Consider the following 24,061-nt stretch of genomic DNA (forward strand, 5'->3'; position numbering starts at 1 on the left):
ATCATCACTCTCACCATCACCACAATCATCCCCTGATGGTGATTACGGAGATGATGATGGTCATGATGCTGATGGTGAAGAACCATCATCACCCTCACCATCATTATCCTAATTAGAACGCTGGTCTGATCTCCATAGTTACCGGAACCCGCGCGCTGTTTCCGGCTCCGCCCACTCAGAGGAGCGTAGGCGAACCAAGATGGCGGCGGTGGTGGAGAATGTTGTGAAGCTGTGAGTAAAACCCGACCGCTGTCGCTCCTTCAGCCGCCGCCGCGGCGTCCGGGGCGCGACATGCGCGCGCGAACCGGCGGAGAGAAGCTCTGGCGGGCGGTACCGGGCGGCGGAGCGGCGCGGGGAGGCTGCGGCGAGGGCCGGGGCTGTTCCTGCCGTTAGCAGGCGCTGCTGCTAGCCTGTTAGCGGAGACTGTGTCCGGGTTAAACTCGCCTCGTCCGCGGAGCTCAACTTGGCTTCTTATTCCAGTCTCCCGTTCCACCTTAAACGGAGCGGCAGCCCCACTCTGGCGCCTGGCTCAGAATGCAGCTGCTGCCCCATTTAAGGTGGAACGGTGAATTCGAGTAAGTATCTGGCGAATAGGAAGCCAACTTCAAGCCTCGTGCCTCGTCCGGGGAGAAACGCCGAGTTCACCGCGGGAGGGAAGCTCTGGGTGTCTTTACGAAGCCTCGCTAAATTTAATCCACTGTATTTTATATTTTAATAAGTCCGTTTTTCGGCGTTATCTGTAACGCTGAGCTGCTGTCAGCCTCACTGCGGTATTAATTACGGTGTGTGTGTTTGTATTTACAACTTTGTGGGGACCGAATGTATTCAGAAGGGTGCATAACGTGAACATTTTGGCGTTGTGGGGACCTTTTCGCTGCTGCTCACACAAAAAATGCCCCAAAAAATACTTCAAAGGAATAAGATGAGAAAGATGAGCTCTTCAGGTTATAGTTGTTGTCGGTTGGTGGAGTCTGTAAACTGTTTGAAGTCATTTTAAAGGGGAACTAACCCACCCTGTTCTATTCGTCTGCGTAATTAAGGTATAAAGATATAAACAACGTAAATAAGATTTAGTTGCAAAACGTGCTGTCGTGGAGAAACTCGAGTCAGAATTGGTCACGGTGGTGGTGGTAGGAACCAAACGACTGCAGCGTTTCTTGCCTCACAGGACGGGATCACATGACAGTGCGTGGTTCCTGGTAGCTGTGTGTTGTGATGATTTTGAGGTTAGAGTTTGTCTTAAAACTTATTTAATGTTTAAAAATTGTGAAGGGGCTTTTTCCCCCCCCAGATTTAACATTATTTCACCATCAAAATTAGATATAGAAGCGGAGTAGCTTCACTGGTTGTTCTGGATAGTACACAATATGGTTATATTAAGGCCGGACATGGTGCCCCCCTGGTTCCCATCACCGCCACTGTGAAGAAATGAGTCTGTAACTTCCACTGCAGTGAATTATGTCTCATCAGTCCATCCTGAGTGACTTGTTTACATCTCAGCAATTAAATTATACAGAAATTTAGGGGAAAAAATGACAGAATTCCTCTTTAAATCTTAAGACTAGTCGTAGATGTTCCAGGTTTGGACCCTCACTGTGCCTGTCTGCAGTCTGCTGCTGCTTTAGCGTCAGATGCTTGTGTCTCTGGAGCCTCTAAAAAAGCAGCTAACCCGCAGATGTTCTTCTTATTTGGCTCTGATGTTGGACTCCAGTTCCTATGAGCTCTTTTTTGAGGTGGAGAAGTGAGAGAAAGCAGCAGGAGGAAGTGGCTGGTTCCTCTGTGTGTTCACAAAGTGTGTAATCGCTTCTTATCTTCCAGCCTCGGAACGATTAGCCGTTCATTCATCTGCCGTGGCTTTTATTTGCTCTGATGAGGTTTGCATTGTTTACTTGGAAAATGGGAGAGAAATGACATCTCTAGGAAATCCGCCCTTCTTCCACGAGTCTTCCACTGCCTCACAAACCCGCTGAGGCCTCAGAAGTAACCGTGTTCTGACCATGAATCTTCTCGTTAGCAGGACTCCTGCTGGTGCAGTGATGCTGATGGCTGGTTTTAGCTACAGCCTCTATAGGAGTTGGTTGGAAATCAAATTTGTTCCGCGTCAGTCAGTCAGTCAACCAGCCAAGGCATGTTTGGTGTCTGAAGTTACTTATTTAGCCCTGCGTTGGAGCTGCTAGGTTTGGAGCTTAAACCCCTTGCATGTCTAAATCGCACCACAGTCAGCTCAGTAAACTGGCATACGCTGTATGATGTCTGCTCCCTATTCAGACGTGTGGTAGCGGACTGTACCTGTAATAAGGTGGTCATTTTGGTAGTAAACTTAATTTTGCTGTACTGTCGCTTTAAGGAGCCGAATGCTTTCATACCTGGGGAAAAAAAGACGTTCCGCTTCTTAACGTTCCCCCTATTCCTTTCTGACCTCATCGTCCTCTTCATGTCCTCCCAGTCTGCGGAGAGCCGCCGGCCTCCCTCGGGCTCTCTGCGGTTGCCCGGCGACGGAGTGGCACCTCCCGCTGTCCGGCAGCCACAATGACTCGGCTGGATGGCCGCTTTGCCTTCCAGCCACTGATCATGCGCTTGCAAACAAAAGTGGGCGAGTTAAAGCCCTCGCCTGTATTATTGTGCACACAACACGAACACACACCCAGAGGGGTTCAAAGCCAGCCAGAGCTAAGCCGATTTAGGGTGACCGACTGAAACTGTTCTGGGTATGAGTTGCTTGGCTGAGCTGAGAGTGGGCGATGGGGGAAACGGAGCCCAACGCTTTTCACAGTTTAATGGGCATCGTTATGTTCCTCTTCGGTAAGATTTAAATCGTCTGTGACAACTAGGATTTTTAAAAGCCTCATTTCCTTAATTAAGCTATTTTAAGCAGGAACAAGAAGCTGCTCGTTCCACGTTGTACTATGCAGTTTGTGCAGTTACTGTACTGGTTGTTGGTCTAAATCTTCTCTATGATTCATGCAGTTGTTCAGAGCCATAGAAGCACAGTGGTGGAAGTTCCCGTGATGCACTCAGAAAAGCATACCGTGAAGTAAACTATCCCAATAGCGATGCCGTCTAGTCCTGTTTCCAACGTGTGGGTCCATGTGTTGAAGGAGACCTGTCCCGGTGATTGTGCAGGACATGATTTAATCCAATATAACATTTAACCCAAAAGTCCAAAGTCAAGTCTGGTTCTACAGGAGAAGAAATCCTCAACCTTGAGCTTAACTTCACCAACTTACTGAGACGTTCTGCTTTGTTGATTATCTCTCTGGGATCCATTGTTCTTTGAGAAGCTCCAGACAGCTGTTGGCTGCTGTAAAGCAGGCTTGAGTTATTTTGATGATACAAAGCCGATAGTTTCCATCTATCGCGTTTGTACGATTTTGACGTCTGAAAACAGGCAGTCTGTGGTTTGAAGATGCTCCAAAGTGATTAGATTCGTGACACAGTCTGTTTCTTTAATGTGTGAGGTTAGTCTGTGCTCTGCATCAGCTCTGATATGCTGTCCTGCTTTAGAACGTTCTGTAGCTGCTCGAGGTAGAACTGTTTTACTTAACAGTTGTCAAGCTTGTTCAACTGATTAAGCAGCACTCAGTCATCCGCACAGAACGGATTCCTTCAACAAAAATAAATGAGTTTTAAAGCTTTTTACATCGTGATTATGTCGGTTATTAAAAATAAAGACAACACAAAACCACAGTAACAGTGTCCTTTAGACTATTTCAGATGGTAGCTGTTTAGATTAATTTAACTTTAGTTTAATTTAACTTTAATTTAACTTGATTCATATTAAGATTTTAATTTAACAAGTAGCTATTTGTAGGTAGTAAATGTGATTTATTAAACCTGTAGCAAGAACTTCCAAACCGTGCGCAGAACTTCCAAACCGTGCGCAGAACTTCCAAACCGTGCGCAGAACTACCAACCAACACCAAGAATCTCCGAACCATAACAAAAATAACTAAACCATACCTAGAACGTCCATACTAAGTACCATACTATACAAATGATTCCCACGAACCATTTTATGATCTGTTATTTACAGCAGTAACTGTGGTCTGATCTGCAACATGAGCAGTGAAGAGCAAGTTTTTGGGTTATTTCCTTAACAGCCTTGCCGCTCTCCACAAAGACATCATAACCCAGAACATGCTCTCATTGACACGACAGGAGTCACAGATCAATTTGGAGATCTAAGAGTCAGGCAGAAATAAACTCCTCCATTTCAGCCTCTGTTACTCTGTCATGGATGGTTGGAGAACAGTTTGAGTGTTACCTTTCAGATGAGACTGTGGCCCAAAGAATGTGGGAACTGAGCTCCTTTACTTTAGGTGTGTGTTTTAGCCGAAAATGGGGTGACGGTTAAAAGGTTAAGCAGGCCACAGCAGGTAATGCGGTGTGGATATTTTGATTTATGTGTTTATTTGACCTGCCCAAACTGCAAACCCCAAACATCAGCCTGAAAATCAGGCTATTTTCAAACTGCTGTGTACACAGTTCCTCCAGTCACATTTCTATATTCAGATATGTAGATTTCTAAGATACATTCAGTTATTTTAGTACAAACCTGAATTAAAGCTGGTGAAATATGAGGTGTTACGATGAATTGAACCCATCCATCTTTCCATTTTCTAAGCCGCTTCTCCTTTCATCCCAGCGGTTGTCGGGCAGAAGGCAGGACACGCCCTGGACAGGTCGCCAGTCCATCGCAGGGCATGAATTGAACCGTTTTACAAAAAAAAAAAAAAATGTTTAGGTTGATTGTGAATTCAGACGTTTACACCCTGCCTGTCTGTCTGTGTGTCCAGGCTGGGCGAGCAGTACTACCGAGATGCCATGGAGCAGTGCCATAACTATAACGCTCGCCTGTGTGCAGAGAGGAGCGTGAGGATGCCTTTTCTGGACTCTCAAACAGGCGTCGCCCAGAGCAACTGCTATATCTGGATGGAGAAGAGGCACAGAGGGCCAGGTATTACACTCTCGCGTGCGCACAGGGTCTCTTTCCCAGTCAGAGATTAAATGAATCAAATTTGCGCAATATTCCTCGTACCCTGCGTGTAGTCAGTCAGACAAGATATGTTTGCCGTAGCTTTTGCTTCTTTATTTTAGCACTGGTGCTACGAGGCTGATGGTGCTAACAAGCATTAGACATCAATCGTCACCCAGATCTTTCCTGTTAATAAAAACTTCTCTCAGCCCTCACATCCAGGTCTTCATTAGGGTCGTGCAGACTTGCTGATGTAGTTTGCAACACAGTATGACTTACCGTGAGCTTTAAAAGTGAGCATGGCAGTGGTATGTAAGGTGGGTATTGATGGCACTAAAAAATTATAATTTACTTAACAGTAGAAAAGAAATATGAAATGGTTTCAAATGGTAAATAATGTTGACCCACGCCCTGTAGGTACGATGCGCCGAGGCAGCTTTCTCGTTTTGCATCTTCTGTCTATAGGAACAAAATGCTCCCCCTTGACCTTTCACTTGTCCACTTATGAGTGACTAGTGTGAATTTAAAAAATTGTGTTGAATTATTTCACATAATTTGCCACAGTTTTGGTTCTGGTTTCTGATATAAAACAAGCTTACATTCACCTTATCTACTCTTCTCTGTTTACTGATGCATAAAATAGTAGGTAAGGTATATCTACTATAACACTGTGTGTGGGGAAAATGGAAATTTTAAGCAATGGTTTGCTTTTCCTGTGGGCTGTCATGCTTTTTAGTGGTAAATAGATGACCTCAGAGGTGGAAAAGGTTGAGAACACCACCTTTTTTTAAACCATACTGACAACCGCAACCTGGTTTCATTTTGAGTGGATTGAGAGAAGGTTTGGGGATGTAGCTTTACAGAAAGATTTGGGTGACTAACTTCTAACACTTAATTTTTAAGCTAATGTTGATGAGACGCACTAAAGTTGCATTTTCCTTTTAATTGAGAATCTGAGTTGGAAAAATATCCCAACACTAATCCCCTTTATGTGTCTTGCTGTGTGTGAAGGTGTCGCCCCGGGGCAGTTGTATACGTATCCAGCTCGTCGTTGGAGAAAGAAGAGGAGAGCTCATCCCCCTGAAGACCCTCGACTGGCTTTCCCGTCTCTAAAGACAGGTACTGCTCAGCTTCTGAGGGCTTCAGAAACCTACATGTATTAACAAAAGTAAAATGAGGACAAACTCGTTTTTGTGTATGTGTTTGTGATGGATGAGAAGTTTTTGCTGTTCTCACCATAATACAATTATTTGGATCTGAAGAAGGAAAGCAAAATGTGATATTGGGCCACTTACCTTTTCATCTGGAATACTGTTTGATTTTCTTCCTCCAAGTTATGTCCCATATACCCATTATGTCAGTGTGCCACCAATTAGCACAGAATACGTGATATAGAAACAGTGTGGGCAACTCTGAAGTTATTCCCTTTAGCTGAATGCCTAAGCCAGGGATGTTTCAGCCATGTTTCCAATGGAAATGAAAACGCAGTGGACCCTCAATCACCTCCCGCTGTCTAGTCCGTTGCGCCTGACGTGGTCCACTTTGTTTTTGAGGCAGCAGACATAGAGGAATGTCTTTTGGGGTTAGCTTTGGCTGTTTTCTCTTCTGTTTCCTCTTCTGGTGCTTGAGGAGCTGCCTGATTCTGTAGTTTCCTCTGATGAATATACGAGCAGACTGGATTCAGGACTCGAAATATTTTCGGGAATGCAGCACAAGCTTTTGGTGAGGAATTCCCACTTCAGGCCCCTTTCACACCAGTGGGGTATTCTTCCAACTTCAACAAACCTAAGCCATTATTTTGTCCCATTCAGTGAACTTGTGGCCTGTGGAAGTTTTGGCCTCTTGCTGAAGTGGTTGATGTGGAATGACGTGAATGATGCAAGCAGCACTATGTATGATTTTTGTTCAAATTGAAAGTAGTAGTAAAATACGGTGCATGTGCATTATACTGATGAAGATGACTATAGTAGATTATTCTCTTGGATTCACAAAAGACGCGTCCTTCCTTCCCGCGTTCCCAATGTGAGTGAGATAAAAGAGAATTCAACCATCAGATTCATCTGCTAATGGAAGTCCGAAGCACAGTCTGTGTTAAAAGCAAAGCCCGTGTTAAGTTTCTCAGTGAATTGTGTGTAATAACATTTCAATCCAATCCAATCCCCAGACCTTTCATAGTGCAGCTTTAAGCAGCTGTGAGCTGTGCCCCTTTTTACTCCATTGACTTGTTTCATTGTTAAATAGCACAGGCCGTCGCCTTGAAACCTGGATTTGTTCAGTTTTCAGTCATACAGTGTCCTCTTGAATCTGGATATGAAGAAGGACTTGAATCCAGTGAGTGCATCTGTTAATCTGTTTGTGTTGTGTAGAGTTGGACCTGGGGCTGAAGAAGGACATGCTGACCTCCAGTGATGGCAGCAGTCTGGAAGCTCTGCTGAGGGGAGACCCGCTGGAAAAAAGATCAGCGCTGGATGTCCGCCCTGCTGACGAGGAGCCGCACACGGAGTTCTCTAGTGGAGGACTCAACCCGGCTACCAGAGTTAGGAAGGTAACGCACAAACAACGTTTAAAATCTGTTTTTTCAATAGTATAAAACAATTTGGTTGTGGATAAATGTGTAAAAGGGTTGTAAATAATGCTGTTTGAAATGCTGTTTGACATGCATTAAAAATTACTATAAATCTAGCAAGGAGTTCTAAAAGTGACTGAATGCTGCATAACATTAAGGATCATGTTATGTGAAAGTTAATATCTAGAACAGCTTATATTTTAGTGGTGATCAAATCCCTAGGCAAAAATCTTTGATATGGCAGCCGGGAAGTTAACATTTAGAAGCCTAAAATCTTTATCTTTCTGATTTTTCAGTTTCTCACATTTTTACTTTAAAAAAAAAAAAAAAAAAGCATAACAAAAAAGCATGTGAGGGTTTCAAAAGCTAAACCCTGCTGCGATTGGATCTGCTGGATGGTGTATTTAGTTCTTGTATGGCATTTTGTTGGGAAGCTTAACATATGTAGTTTAAGGTTAGGAGGGTACCATGTACAAACAAACAAAGGAGTTAACCCTCCCGTTGATTTTATGTGTAGAGAATTTTGGAACCCGATGACTTCCTGGATGATCTGGATGATGAAGACTATGAGGAAGATACCCCAAAGAGACGTGGCAAAGGAAAGGGAAAGGTGAGATTTAACTCTGATTTCTCTCATTTCTGCAGAGTTGTTTTCAGAACTGTTATCAGAAAAGCTAAAAATGTACAAAACTTCTATTGCTACATTCATTATGGAACTGAGGTGGTGTTTTTTTTTATCATTTTAGAATAAGTGCAAAATTTATGAGATTTTTCTAATATGTATTTAGTAAGTTATCTAGTATGTTAAAGCTGCACTGTATACATTTTGGGGAGCTGGAGGAAATGTATATTGAGTAATGTGGTGTGAATGCGTAATTACATGTTAGAGGTGGGCGATATGGCAGAAATTTAGTATGAAAATGCTTCAGGAAGTTTTCAGCAAGTCACAACATATTTTTTCTGACATCTGATGAATTGAAAAAGACACAGTAATGCCAAATAAAAAAGCCTAACAACGAATACATTGATTTAGGTTCAATTTTTCATGTACTGTGCTGCACTAATCCAGTAAAACAGGACAAATGACACTTTTATAATCTACCATGCAGATGGGAAGTTCTTTAAGTACTGCCAATGTCTATAATATGCTCAGAAAGTCTTCTTGTGACACATGATGTAACTTGTTTGTTATTATGTTAAATATTGTCCTACTGCATGCCAAAGAGTGGGTTGTGGTTTGGACCCCTTCCCTGAGTGGATGAATCTGATGACTCCAAGCTCAAACTCAAAACTTCAGTTTGCTTAGTCGATCACTGAATAAGTGAACCATCAGTAAATGTGACTGTGTGTATCTCACAATCGAGATGTTAAACAGTGCTGCAAACTAGAAGGCAACCTGTTAGCATAAGCTTAGCTAGCATGATAACGGTTCTGCTAACCACAGAATGTGTTTGGTTCTGGATAACTAAAGCACAGACTTTAGTTTAAGTGATGATTCAAAACCTTGGAGAGTGAACTTGAGCAGCTGGTGTTGAAAAGAAAGGTGTTGTGGATGGTGTGGTGTGGTGTGGTGGGTAACACCTCTGCCTTCTACGCTGTAGACTGGGTTTTAATCCCTGCCTGGGTAGACGATTTGTTAGTCTGGATAAGAGCGTCGGCCGGAAAGGACAGAAAATCGGCTAGCTTAATGCTAGTTTATATATGCCACATACCACAGTACAGGTTTGATTCTGACTAACTGCTGCTCTGCTGAAACAAGTTTAGATGCTAAAACCATGTCTGAGAGAGCAGAAGACAAGTGGCTTCTGGTGTTGGAGTGACAGAAACCAGAATCGAACCTGTTCTGTGGTGTTTGGGACTTTAATGCATTGGCTAAGTTAACAGTAGCTTAGTTAGCAGGTCAGACACGCTGCATACCACAGCACAGGCTTGATTCCAGCTAAATGACGCTAGAATAACCCCTATTTAGACAACATCTGAGAGCACATGTCGAGTGACTGGTGGTGGAGTGAAAACTGAGATTGAGCATGTTCTGTGGTGAAGCGCTCAGCCGTTGCACTTAGTTTTGAGTTTTTCCTGGCTTTAATTTTTACCCTTTATCTATCAGCACCGCCTCTAAAATGTAATGGGTGGAATGTGTTAATTTGGCCATTTAGATGCGGAATAGAAATTTAACGTCATCGTTTTACAGTACTGTCATAATTTTTAAATACTGCCGTAGTTAAGTAATAATATTAATAGTAAAACGTGGCTGGGTGGCATAATAGTAATAACATATGATGTGGTGCTTTATTGTGTCTTAAAAATGTGATGTGTATTAAATGTATGCTGTAGGTCATTGTGTTGGCTGCGATAATGACCTTGAAGGTGCAAGATTGATGTCTGGCATTGACCATGTCGGCTCTAATGGTGGTCTTCCTCTCTGTAGGGGCGGGGCGTCAGCAGTGCTCGCAAGAAGTTGGATGCAGCGGCTGCCCTGGAGGATCGGGACAAGCCGTACGCCTGCGACAGTGAGTTAGACAGACAGTTATGGGATGTTTTATTGTTGCAGTTATCTCAAAGATTATTACAGTATGTACGGTTTTGTTTATTTATTTTTCTTTTAGTAAGGTAATTTTTTATTTGTCTCTCAAAGAATGTAGAAACAACTCAAATATCCATTTTTTTCCCCCCTTTGTGTGGCAGACTCCACCCTTTCTGCATTTTTCTCTGTTTCTGTACTTCTTCATAACGAAAAAGCCCAGGCACATATTTCTAAATCTGATCAGTCTTTGAATTAATGTTGCACAATATATCAGTAAACAGTACATTTAGGTTATATACCAATTTGCTGGTTCGACTCAAATGGAAAATTGAAATTTATTAAATTTATTTAGATAGTTCATTTAAGTAAAATTTTCAAGCTTTATAATTATGTAGACGTGCTCAGTCTAGGGTCAGTCTAGGGTCAGTCTAGGGTCAGTCTAGGGTCAGTCTAGGGGTGAGTGTTATTGCGAAAATATAAATTTTACTGCAGATGGTTTGAAAAATAGGACCTGAAATACCAAATAAAAAAAATCTATTAAAAACTGGGTGCAGTTATGTGTATTTAAAGTTTCACCTCAGTTATGCTCTTTTGTAAGGAGACGGTTGTTCATTGTTCTAGAACTGCTCTTAAAAATGTTCCTCAAGGGTTCTTTACTAAAGAAAATGTTTCTATATAGAACTATGAACACTGGAAGCCTGTGCATGCTGAAATGGTTTTTCAGATTGATGGTGAATGTGCTATAGATGGTTTTATATAGGACCTTCTTGTAAAGGGTTCTATGTAGCACCAGACCAGTTTCTGCATTTATGCCCTTTTTATTGCTGTATGGAACCATTTAGAACCAAAAAGGTTCTATATAGAACCATCTACAGCACGTTCTCCATTGACAAACCATTTAATGATGCAAAGAGCTCTCTAATTATGCAAAAGGGTTCTTTGAGTGTTCATAGTTCTGTGTAGAGCCATGATCTTTGCTAAAGAACCCTTGAAGAACCTTTAATTTTTAAGTATGTACTGAGGATATCCTTGATGTGCTCAGAGTTTATGGGGACACAATTTATCATGATAACGATAGACGTCGTCCTGTCGCCCACCCCTAATTCAGCCTGATTGGTATTAGATGTTCAGGCAAATGTTAATTTGTGCTCTAGTATCATTTCTGCTGTCGTCTCCAGTGTCATCAGTTTGATGATGTTGTTATTATGATGCTACACTTGGTAATGATGTTGAAGTCCAAATTCTGGTTTTGTAACTACTTTATTTTGAGCACATTCTTGACGAATGTGGACCCTGGTGTTCTCAAGATGCTATTTGTTTACAAAAAAATCAGCTTCATTGCGATACAGACCAAATTTTGAATGATTGGTTTGCCACTTTGCACAGTTCACCACTCACTCGTCTCTCATCACAGTAATCAGTGAAAGTTTTGTGTGTGCTGGTTTCAGGTAGGTCATTGTTTTTAGAGTGTTTTCTCTCTACGTCTCCCTTAAATGTGTCATGATGCTGTGATAACTTTCTTTTTCTGTGTTCATTTTGTTTTTTTGACGATCATTTTATTTCTCCTAATTTCTTGATTCTTAGTGTCAGTCTGAGTCTGTCTGTTTTCTCTCTCTCTCTCTCTATTTTCTCTCTTTCTCTTTATGTCTCTTTCTCTCTCTTTCAGACACTTTCAAACAAAAGCATATTTCAAAAACTTCTGAACGAGGTATATTTCTCTCTCTCTTCCCTTTTTTTCTCCCCTCCGCTTTTTTCTGCTCATTGCTTGTTCTTTTCCCCCCTCATTTTTGTCCTTTATTTTGTGAACGTGCTTGTTTTGTTTTACATTCACTATGTCTGTATACATCTACAGCTTGCCAGGCATTCGTATTTTGGAGACCATATTATAGCATAGAAATCTCTAGAAATAGAAATGTATTACTCGCTGAACCAAGAGTTGGGTCTGTGTTCTGTCTAGGGCTGCACGATATGGACATATCACAATGATTGATTATATAAGAAGCGATAAATTATGTTTAAATGGTGTGCATCTAACTGGCTGTGCTGTAAGGAAGCTGAATAAGGACACAGTAGCCACGTTTACATGCAGCCTGATAATCCATTAATAATCTGACTTAGTTTAATCGGAATAGTATACGTCCATGTAACCCTTCAATCTGAATAGACTAGTCTAATAGACTGATTGAGGCCAATTGGAATGCTATTTCTGTCCGATTGAACAAGCCGAGTAATCCTGTAAATAATCTGTTTAATAGAAGAATAATATCTGTGTAAACGCCTGTATGCGCATCATGGAGTAAGTTTAGACATAGCTGAGCAGACACTGGTCTGCAGAGGAGACAAAGTTTTAGCTCTAAGTGTTTCATGAAGTGATTCGGTTATAAAGTGGGTTATAAAATGATTGATCAGTGTTTTAGACACAAAAAATTGTGTATAAATTGGTTTCCATATAGATCTGAAGAAATAAACACACAGTTAATTAGATTTTCTTATGATGATGCAGATTTGTTGTGACAATAGCAATCACTGCTTCCTTTTTTTTTTCCTGTACAGGCTGTGCGTTTTACACGCAACACAAAGTGAGAATGCTCATTACGTTTTAAGCATTTTTCAGGCCGTTAGTTTGGGATAGAATGCGCAGATGGGGTTTCCAGCTGAATATTGCAGTTACTCCACCACGTTTGAAGAGCAAGGGGAACACTTGCTTAGGCACTTGTTGGGCTTCTGACTTTGTTCTCGTCGATCTAATTATATTACTTTGGCCCTGTGCATGAAGTAATTTGATACATTCTGTCACTCATTAGTTATTTGTGTATGAGGCAAAACATATATTGCAAAAGCGAGGTTTAAATTTTATCATGCAGCCCCACAATACACATCACTTCTTAGCAATTCAATAGTTACTTAACTCCTTGAACCTCAGAGTTACTACTGAGTTATTAATCTTAACCCTTTACTGCACACATTTAAAAAAATCTATTCACTTTGGTTGCATAAAATGGTCCTTAATAGATTTTGTTTTTTTTTTTAGACTTGATTATTAAATTTACAAAAACGTAAGTAGGTGTTATTTTGGAGTTATGGTGCCTTGAGGCAACGTTGTGTGAGAATGGTAAGCAATGATGAGCCGTTTCCCCTGAAGTGGTGAGACCTGGCTTGTGACTGGCTTAATCCATTCTACAACGGTGTTGCTTATAGGCAGCAAACTTATTTCTGCAAAATATCATAGCAAAAAAAATGTATACTGATACCCACTAGGAGATAGTATGACCAAATACATGCTTTTTATTGGCTTACTCAAACTCCTCCCTGACATCGTCTTTAAACATGTATGTTAATGTAAAGTGAGGAAAATGAGTTTGTTGCTCTGAAGCAACATTGAGCAATAGAGGGTTAAGACTTATTATTCAGTAACTGCAGTGAATTATTCTAAAACTGCTATCAAACTGATATGCAACTTACTTTAATATGTGCTCACATGAATCTTTTTTATTTATGTTTTATTATTTTACTAGTCCTTTAAAGAGAGTCTGAAAACTGCAGTGAAATCACAGCTGCTTCAGAGCCGTTTGACATTCTTTGAGGCCGTGGGCACGTTCAGGCAGGAAACGGAGTCAGCACAATTTCAAAACCGGTTCCTCAGTCTCTTCAGAGGCAGCCCCCACCTCTGCTTCAGTTCCCGCAAGACTGCCTACTTTCTCACACTTCCTCTGTCCTTGCTGTTGTGTGTAAAACAGTTAAATACTTTGTGAGTGTTTAGGCTAATTAGGGTCCACGTTGGGGCTGAAACAATTGGATTATATAGAAATGTTAACATGGATTTTATTGCTGACCTGTTATGCAAATGCGTACATGCTCTATAATGCGTTATAATGTTCGTTAAGATAAATGTGGACATTCCCAACAGCGTTAAAGGAAGTGTAGGGTGTGATTGCTTCCGGTCTTGCACAAAACCATAAAAGAACCCACAAACGGAGTTTCGAATGATTGACGCCAAGTAAAATGAACCAAAGAAGGCTAAGCTAGTTAGCTAGTTAGCTCAGTAAAAATAAGAAGTCATGTGAAAGGATTCAGTTGCAGCCACATTTAGCATGAAGTGCAGCTCGTTTGTGCATGGTGATTTACATAAGAGGTTCTGCAAAAATTCCTATCTACTCAATTGTCCACTTACTCCAGAGATAATGAATGAGCCAAGACCTATTCAGTGTTGAAATTTTGCTCCTTTGGTTTAAAATTGAATTGAATTGAATTAAAACGTTGCTAATAAACACTAGACGTCAGTAGTCGCCCAAATCAGTTCTGTAAATACATCTTCAAAACTTCACCCAAACCCACTCAAACCACATCCAGGTCTTCATTAAGATCGCACAGACCTGGTGATGTGGTTTAGGACACAGACCTGCTGGGAAGTTTTGTTTTTTATATGTCGCTGTAAGTCAGATGGTGAGCTAAACCACATCAGTGTGGAAATATCTGACACACACGCGTTCGTGATGAGTCATGATATTCTGAAATACGGACATCATGCTTGAAAACGTAACCGCTGTTAAAACTCCACCGTGATGGTGATTCAGCATTTCACCGCATTCACTGAGCTCTGAATTCAAGCTTTATAATAAAACACATTTGGTCGTTGTTTTATGGAAGTCAGGAGAGGCCCTGAGATTGTTCAAATTTCTGGATTATCTTGACATAATGAGTTAATTATCCTGTGATCTCAAGCTAACTTGAGGTAATGAGGATTATCTTGTGACCATGCTATCTTGAGATAACAAGTTAACTATCTAGTGACATCAAGGTAAGTTATCTTGAGATACTGAGATAATTATCTTGTGCCATCAAGGAAAGTTATCTTAAAATAACGAGTTAATTACCTTTGTGACCTTATTATAACAAAGTTGTTATTTTGAGAAGTTATCTTGTGGTCTCGAACAACTTCATTTTGAGGTCACAAGATAATCAACTCGTTATCTCAAGATAACAATCCGGTATAATATACCGATTAAAGCAACAGTTCATGGCCTCTCCAGACTTCTGGATGATATGGATGATAATCATAATCTTGCTGAGGACCAAGTTTTTTTATCACAATATATTTGATATTGCCCACTTCTAACGAAGCCAGGGCTACGGTTCGAATGGGTTGAGGGACGTTTTTGGGATGTATTAAAGTTTTGGTGACTACTGAGTTCTAGCGTTTGTTAGCTACATCAGCCCGTAGCTCCAGCACTAAAGAGACAAAACATATCTTGGCTGCCTGCAGAGTAAGTGGAGGATCTTTTTGCTGAGCCATTCCTTTAGAGATACAGAGTGGACCGCTGACCTTGTGAATTTAATGGCCCGTCTACCTGTAATGATCGGCATGATTAACTCGGTGTCAACGTGGGAAACGGAGAATGTAAGCTAGTGGTGACCAATTAACTCCGGCTGATTTGCGTGATTCTTACCGTCCCCGACTTGCTTTCATTCTTCATCCAGCAACATAAGCATTTTCACAATTACCATTAGCTGCTTTGCTGAAATCCACCCTCCCACCTTCCATCATCGTCTTTTCTCTCTCTTCTCCCTCCCTTCTTCTATTTCCCCTTTCACTGCAGATCATCCTTCATGTGCTTTTTTCCAGTTCTGTCTCTCTGCCTCTCGTCGCTGATGCTCATCCCTTCTTTTTGTGTGTCTGCGCTGTTCTCCCTCCCATCCCTTCCTCAGTCCTCTGCGTAGAGTGAAATAGCGCCTCTGCTTTTGTTTTGATTTGCCGTAAGGATTGTTTAGTTTGATTGAATGGATGTTTGTGTTTCAGAATTAACGTTTTGCTCTTTTTATGCTTTAACATTTACCGGTTTAGCTACACTTAAGCCAACTTGCAGTGCTTTGTGATGGTGTCAGAGAAATGCTGCTATTTCAGTGCAGTAGACTACGAGGTAATATGTGTCACACAGTGCATGTGTGTGGGAGGAGGAAGGTTTGTATGAGATCAGAGTTGGAGTGGAATGAATTATGTGGTAAGCGAATGAGTGAGTTAATGAAAGGATTTGAAGAGTTGAGTAATGAGGAATGGAAAGAATTAATAGAACTGACAATGTAAATAAAAAAATCGATGAAAATCCATTTGAAATTGACGTGAGGCCTGGTGAATTCTACATATTTACACTAGAGTAGTGTTTTAAAATGAAACCGAATGTAATGTTGATGTTTGATGGATGTCTGAGCAGTTATTGGCCCAGCTGATATACTTTCTGGAAGCTTTTTGCATCATTTTTTTTAATGCGCTTAAATGTTATATGGTACTCATTAAGCCATTACATATATACAGGGTGGGTCAGAAGTCACAAGGCATCGTTTTATTTTATTAATTTTTTATGTAGTCACAAGCCTCCACGACGCGGTGCTGAAGGGGGCGTTTGTTGTGGATCTCTCAGCATACACAGCTTGTTTGAGATGACCCCAGAGATAAAAGTCGAGAATAAAATAAAACCTGTCCTGTGACTTTTGACTCCCTGTGTGTGTGTGTGTGGAGCTGCTGTCCAAAGAAAACCTTGTCTCCAAAATGGTAACTTTACAGGAGAAGAAAAAAAACATACTCTTAATGTAAGTCAGTGGAACCAGACTTCTTTCCTAGTCATTTAGTGCCATCTCTTCTGGTCCATTCATCATGAAATTTGCACACAATGTGAAGAACGGGCATTGTCAGATTTTCAAAAACTGAAAAATGACAAAAATGGAAATGCAAGGTTTTCTTCTGACAGCAGCTAGAAGGAAAAAAAATGCTAATTATATAACACACACACACGTTAGTGTGTACAAATAAACGAATGTGTGAATCTACAGCGTTCTACAGTAGTAGTTTAAAGTGGCATGTAAGGGAAGAGCTGTTGTTTAGTGGATTAATGAATACCTGACATGAAAGTGAGTGCAGTGGAGCAAGGCAGTTCAAAGCAGTGACTAAAAGAGGGGTTAAGAATCTGCTGTGTGGGCTTCTGAATTGTACACTAGTGAGTCAAACTAGCCATGTGACAGCCCCCCAACCCCCCAGAAAAAAAAAAACCCTGAGGGAGAGTAAAGATTGAAGTCTTTGTGCACCACATTAAAGGAATAGTTCTGTGAAAAATCATGTTTTCCCCTCTTACCCCAGATGTAGTCAGTCAGCCAAGACATGTTTGTAGTTTGCCTCTTAAGTTTTGCTCTGACACTCGAGGCCAAAGCAGCTAAGAAGTATTTGAAGCTTTTGCCCCAGCGATGTTGGACGTGCTTAAGGTTTTTGGCACTGTGTGACGTTCTCATAAATATAAACATGAAAAAGTGTGGGTAAAATTGAGGCTTTGAAATGGCTGCTACTATTTAAATTTTTTTTTTATATATATGTAAAGCTGTGAGACACTATATTGCCAAAAGTATTCTCACCCATCCAAATCATTGAATTCAGGTGTTCCAATCACTTCCGTGGCCACAGGTGTATAAAGCCGAGCCCCTCGGCCTGCAGACTGCTTCTACAGACATTAGTGAAAGAATGGGTCGCTCTCAGGAGCTCAGTGAATTCCAGCGTGGTACCGTGATCGGACGCCACCTGTGCAACAAGTCCAGTCGTGAAATTTACTCACTACAAAATATTCCACAGTCAACTGTCAGTGGAATTATAACAAAGTGGAAGTGATTGGGAACGACAGCAACTCAGCCATGAAAGTGGTAGGCCATGTAAAATGATAGATGGCCCCTTAGTTCCAGTGAATGGAACTCTTAATGCTTCAACACCAAGAGATTTTGGACAATTTCATGCTCCCAACTTTGTGGGATCAGTCTGGGGACGGCCCCTTCCTGTTCCAACATGACTGCACCAGTGCACAAAGCAGGTCCATAAAGACACGGATGAGCAAGTTTGGTGTGGAAGAACTTGACTGACCTGCACAGAGTCCTGACCTCAACCTGATAGAACTCCTTTGCGATGAATTAGAGCGGAGACTATGAGCCAGGCCTTCTCGTCCAACATCAGTGTCTGACCTCACAAATGTGCTTCCGGAAGAACGGGCAAAAATTCCCATAAACACACTTCTAACCCTTGTGGAAAGCCTTGACAGAAGAGTTGAAGCTGTTATAGCTGCAAAGGGTGGGCCGACATCAAATTAAACCCTGAGGAGTAAGACTGTTCGTGTGTGTGTGAAAGCAGACGAGGAAATACTTTTGGCAGTATGGTGTATATTTGTATGTTTTTACTGACAACACAATGCTAAATGGTATACATTAGCTTCCATTCCAAGTTGGCTGTATTAGCCTTGTAGTTCCAGTGCAGAGCTGAAGAAGCAACTTTCAGACCTGTCTTGATTCATGGTGAAAAAGATTTTCACCAAACTTTTCATTTTATGCCCAATCCTTCAGGCTTGGGGTTTATTCCATCAAGACTAGTTGTAGATTTACAGGTGCGCATGGTAGCCTTGGAGATGGTTGTGAGATGCCTGGGTGAGGTGTCTGGGTGAATGTGTGATGGTACTTTTACAAAGGTGAACAAAATCACAAAGTGAGCCATATAAGACCAAAAGTTTGCGTGAAGATGATATTAAATAGAATGCCTGCATGTTTATGTGTGCAGTATGTGGAAAGCGCTACAAGAACCGGCCGGGACTGAGCTACCATTACGCCCACTCTCACTTAGCCGACGAGGAGGGAGAGGATAAAGAGGAGCCGGAGCTTCCGCCCCAGACTCCACCCCCGCCGGAGGAGCCTAAGAGTGAGTAGCTAAATATTATCAAGTTGATTTGCAAATTTGAAAGATACGAATATCGCTGCTATTGGAACAAAACCTCGTAGCTCCATTCATTCGTTTATTTATTTATTTATTTATTTATTTATTTCTCAGTTTTTGACTTAATGTTAAAATGCCTTTGGCCTTACATTGTGTGTAAATTTCATGATAAATGGACCAAAAGAAATGGGCCAAAACGACTTGGGGGGTGGGGGAGTCTGGTTCCATTGACTTACATTTTGGAGATACAAGGTTTTGTTCGGACAACAGCGATATAAGCACGACCTTATCACGGTGAAGCAACACATCATGCTGTGCTAATAAGCGTTCTTGGGCAAGACTCCCAATGCGACATTCACCTACATCTGTAACATAAAACTGAGTCGCTCTGGATAAGAGTGTCTGCCGAATGTGTCACATCTCTGCATCGCACTATCACTGTCTCACAATAACCACTGTGTTGTTGGTTTTGTGAGTTACGTTGAAAAGTAATTCAAATGCCAATAAAGCCGTTGTTACTGCTCTGATTTGCATTGTTGTGTTGGTTTAACATGAGACATTGAATATTCTTTGTTTGTTCATCAGCCCCGAAAAAGGGTCCAGACGGTTTGGCCCTGCCCAACAACTACTGTGATTTCTGTTTGGGAGATTCCAACATGAACCAGAAAACCGGCCAATCGGAAGAACTGGTGTCCTGCTCCGATTGCGGTCGCTCCGGTATGAAATACACATGTAGTTTCATGCAAAAGTTTGAGCAACCCCAGTCAAGTTTCACTTCGCTTCAAGATTTTCACTCTACAGGGAACAAACTTAAATATGGCATTTTCTGTAAATTTTTGTCTCAATTTCTATTTAATTGCTTAGTTTCACATATTGGGGGACAAAATAAACAGAATACAAAATGTGGCATAACTTTTACACAGATTATATTTTGTGATTTATTCCTTTTCTTCCCCCACAGTATATTTAATCAGCAAATAAATGGTAATTGTGCATTAAATTGTGCAGAAGGGTGTTCACTTACTACTTAGAAAATCAACTAAACTTGTATTTTGACCAGATACACCTAAACTTTTGCACATGACTGTTCACATCGAAATGTTTCACCCCAAAACTTCCATTAGGGCTACACATTGTTAGTTCTTATTGCAGAAGTTTGTAGTATGCAAACCTTCCAGCCCATCACTTTTTATTTTATTTTATTTTTTCTATTTTTTTTTTAATTTTTAAATAACCGTGTATTATGTGCATATTGACCAATCACAGCTCCATATGAGTATTTCTGTATCTGTTTAGATGAATGAAGGTGGTGCAACAAAAGCAAATTGTTTTGGTCAAAATGAATTAGAATGAATCTTTAGCCATGCTGTGTTACTGATTGACACTGACACTGTTTTGTTCCTGTTGTGCGGCGGCGTCGTAGTCATTGTCTACAATGTTCCTTATTTTTGACTTGCTCACTGTTGCTCTCTCACTTTGTTCCCCTCTCTTTCTTCTTTACCCTTCGTTCCCATTCTGCAGGTCATCCTTCTTGTCTGCAGTTCACCCCAGTGATGATGGCGGCAGTGAAAACGTACCGCTGGCAGTGCATCGAGTGCAAGTGCTGCAACATGTGCGGCACATCAGAGAACGATGTACGTTTGGTGCACTCGTACATGCACACCTCACATGCCATTGATGTAACATATTTCTCTGCTTGTGACTTTCATCTTTGACTTTAATGGTAAAGTGGTGCACTAAATGCTGTATTGTAAGTCCAGTGTGCACCACCACATTGAGCTATTCCACTCTGCGTCCACACAGTAGAGACTTTCACAACTGTCAAATATCTGTGTAAATGACGGGCAGACGTCTTCAGCAAACTCGCTCATTAAACCGTATAACACCACGTATCAGTTCTGGCCTTAATCCAGGTGTATTGTGGATCATGTAGTATTTTACACTCATCACATGGGCTTCTCCGCAGGACCAGCTGCTGTTCTGTGATGACTGCGACAGAGGATATCACATGTACTGCCTCAACCCACCCATGTCTGAGCCCCCTGAAGGTAATAATGTGCAGAATTATGTCGTGAGACATGGGGCTGCAAGATATGAGCATAAAATGCACTGTTTTGGACATCATGATGACCATATGATTCAATTATTATTAAGATGGTAATAAGCAATTCAGCTTTTTTCCTTCCCTCGCTGTCCACTTTTCACTGTTGTGCCAAAGTAGGCATTTTGATCCCGTGTCATTGTGTTCCTTAACTTTTTGTTTATCTCCGAAGCTTCTGTCGCAGTAACCGTGTGGTTGTGCAGCCTTAGCATCGCTTGCTATAATCACCTTGATTCATATTGCAGTGCAGTTTTGTTTGATAACAGTGAAAAGCTTGGGCTGTTATAAACTTGGTGTGTTCTCTAAAGCAGCTTTAGTCTTTTTAATCTTTTTATTCCTGTTTTTATTGACCGTTTAAAGTTTTAAAGGAGTTGTATGTAAAGTGTTGTATGTAAATGTCTGGTAAAAAGTGCAGTGCGCTCAAAACTAAATTTTTTTAGTTAAATTTGCTTTTTCATGTCCTGTCTTGCTAATATCCACTCCAAACATAAACCTTTTTGTTTTCTTTAGGTTTTCAAAATGCTGTTCTGACTTAAAACTTTAGCATTTCATTTAAATGCTATGGAAAAGTATATTATGTCAAGCTCTTTGCTTAGCGCTGATATTCAGTTATGTAAAGTGTGTATACGTATACATATGCACTGATAACGAGTCTATGTCTTTTGTTTGCTCTGCAGGAAGTTGGAGCTGTCATTTGTGTTTGGACCTGCTGAAAGAGAAGGCGTCCATATATCAGAACCAGAATGCTCCCCCGTCGTGATGGTCCCACTGGAAGCACTGACCCTCTGTTCTCGGTTCCCAGCTATTAAAGTGGCCACTCAGTGAGTGAAGGAAGGGAGTTGAACTAGAGGTGCTGGGGGCCCGAAAAAGGGAAGCATACTTAACCGAGCCCCGTACTTATGGAGAGAGGAAGGGATGAATGGAAAGAGAAAGAGGGAGCGAGGAAAAGGGTCCTTCCTCTCTCCAGTACTTTCCTCTCACCTCTTGGCAGGTTTGATCCCAATATGACTGTTACACAGTTCCAAGTTTCAGACTACCCACTGCTTTTTGTTTTCAACTATTAATCTCGAAACGATTATTAATAACTAATAAACACACAACTTGCGCTGTCAGACTAACAAGCAACTCTTCATAATTACTCTGTCGTCTAAGCACACCTTGGTTGAAGATTATGAGAATGTATGACTCTGTTTTTGAGTTCCCGCTCATAGTAGACCCTCCCACCACTCAGCCAGTCAACAATAAGCAAAGAAATAGCTTTGTATTCGCCAAACTCCACGCCAGCTTACACAACATATCCGGACTATTCTTCATAACAGTGTTGTGTTTCTAGCAGGCAGTAATAGTTGAAACCAATCAGCATGCCAATGCTTGTTCATAATAAGAGAAATGGTAGCGTGGTTTTTTTTTTTTTTTTTTTTTTTTTTTTTTTTGTATATTTATATATTTGTATAGCGTATAAAGGTGTGATGTATTTAAAACGTGGAATGATAAAAGTGGCTGGTTATTATTTTAGCGGTATTAAGGCTATTCCTTCATGCGAAGTCTTGCATCTTTCGCAAATGCCATGAACGCATGTGTGCTCCACCGCATTCAGTCGTTTTAAAAGTGACCTGTACTTTATAGTTGAAGGATTCATTGAGAAGTGGATGTGGACGGTAACGTTTTTGGAGTGAGCCTCCTTCATCGTTTTTTTTTTTTTTTTGTTTAACTAAGTCAAGAGGTCATTGTATCAAATCTCTGAATTAACTGACCGGATTCTATCTGGAAGGTTCGTTACACAGCCAGTCCTGCCACAGTCCTCAGCTAAAGGTATGGGCTTCTTAAAGGAATACTTTGGCCATTTTTTTATTCTCAACCTAATCTCCGTCTACTGAATCTGTAGCAAACCTTCAGTTATCACCGTCGATCATGTTTCACTGTATTTAATAAAATAACCAACTCATTGACTCGAAACATACTTATTAGAGGCCAGTGAGCAGATGCTGAAACACTCAGTTGGTTTTTTTTTTTTTTATTCTTTTATTTTTATTTTTTTACTCTGAAGCTTTTGTCCATGGCAATTAGTTAGATGCTTCAGCTGCAGCAGATACACACTACTGTGTGAAAGACAGAGACCCTTTAATTTAATTTAGAGTCAAAACACCTGCAAGTAGAAGTTCTTTCAGACAATAAGAGAACGTTCCAATGTTACAATAAGTGAAAAAACACTTTAAAACAGGAATTCAGAAAACTTAAAAGCTACAGTGAAAATGGGACCCTAAACGGCCGCCTGACGGACCTGGTAGATGCCATAACTGGACCTGTCAGATAAACAGCACTAAAAGATTTTATCTTTGAGAAAGAGGGAAAAAATCAAGCTGTTTCAGATCCGAAAACATCCACAGGTTTTTCTGTCCATCCTTCCGCTGTGAGAAGACGACTTGGCGCTGAAAGGATGTGTAGCTGTGAAGAATCCCTCACTGAGAAAAGGAGATGGACACATCAAACAAAGAAGCTTCTGGTGTTCTCAAAACAATGGACTGGACACCCCAGAGTCCAGCCCTCAACATCACTGAATGTATTTGGGATTTTGAGAAGCCGAAAATGCAACCAACTTATAAGACTGAACTTTGGGGGTGTGGAAAAATATCCCTGCAGATTTCTTTGAAGAGCTGAGAGGAAATCTTCCGAAAAGAATGGAAACTGGGAAAAAGGTGAAGACTGGACACGCCAAATACTGAAAGACGAGGTTCTGTATTTATTTTTTGAGGCTTAAATGTTTTCTGCCTTTTTTCTGATACGGATGATTAACTTGGCTGTTTTGACTGGATTCTCTCTCTGTCTTTCATGCAGTACTGTAGATCAGGTTCTGTGTTTCATGAATATCAAAGTGCTTAAGTATTCCTTTAAGGGTTCTAATCATTATAAAGGTTCCAAATTAGAGGTGTCTAGACTTGTTGAGTCTCTTTTTGTAGGTGCAGGGTTTTTAACATTTTGAAACAGCATTAAGATGTTCTAATTTATAAAGAAGACGTTGTTATAATTACTCGATAACAATCATTGAATGAATTGACTGTCTTTTGTCACCATTTTAGAGGTGTTTTAATGACCCCCTGCCGCTTAAAACCGTAAAACGACCCATTCGGTGTCGTACATTTTAATAAAGAGTTTTGAGTAGACCA

At 40.9% G+C, this 24,061-nt stretch overlaps 1 protein-coding gene across 3 annotated transcripts; it reads left to right on the plus strand.

The window, feature by feature from the left end:
* Positions 1–155: 155 nt before the first annotated feature.
* dpf2 (D4, zinc and double PHD fingers family 2) lies at positions 156–22,018 on the plus strand. Of its 3 annotated transcripts, XM_037533638.1 has the most exons (12): positions 156–231; positions 4,797–4,957; positions 5,987–6,094; positions 7,342–7,520; positions 8,059–8,151; positions 9,970–10,051; positions 11,732–11,773; positions 18,644–18,781; positions 19,382–19,513; positions 20,318–20,430; positions 20,763–20,844; positions 21,575–22,018. In XM_037533638.1, the coding sequence occupies exons 1-12, from the start codon at positions 200–202 to the stop codon at positions 21,655–21,657; spliced, it is 1,245 nt and encodes a 414-aa protein (XP_037389535.1). In that variant the 5' UTR covers positions 156–199; the 3' UTR covers positions 21,658–22,018. The 3 variants fall into 3 exon arrangements, with proteins under 3 accessions (XP_037389535.1, XP_017569405.1, XP_017569404.1); XM_017713916.2 differs by lacking the exon at positions 11,732–11,773; XM_017713915.2 differs by lacking the exons at positions 156–231; positions 11,732–11,773 and adding an exon at positions 455–575.
* Positions 22,019–24,061: the final 2,043 nt, after the last annotated feature.

The sequence above is a fragment of the Pygocentrus nattereri genome, chromosome 23 (genome assembly GCF_015220715.1).
Source record: "Pygocentrus nattereri isolate fPygNat1 chromosome 23, fPygNat1.pri, whole genome shotgun sequence".
NCBI classification, from domain to species: domain Eukaryota; kingdom Metazoa; phylum Chordata; class Actinopteri; order Characiformes; family Serrasalmidae; genus Pygocentrus; species Pygocentrus nattereri.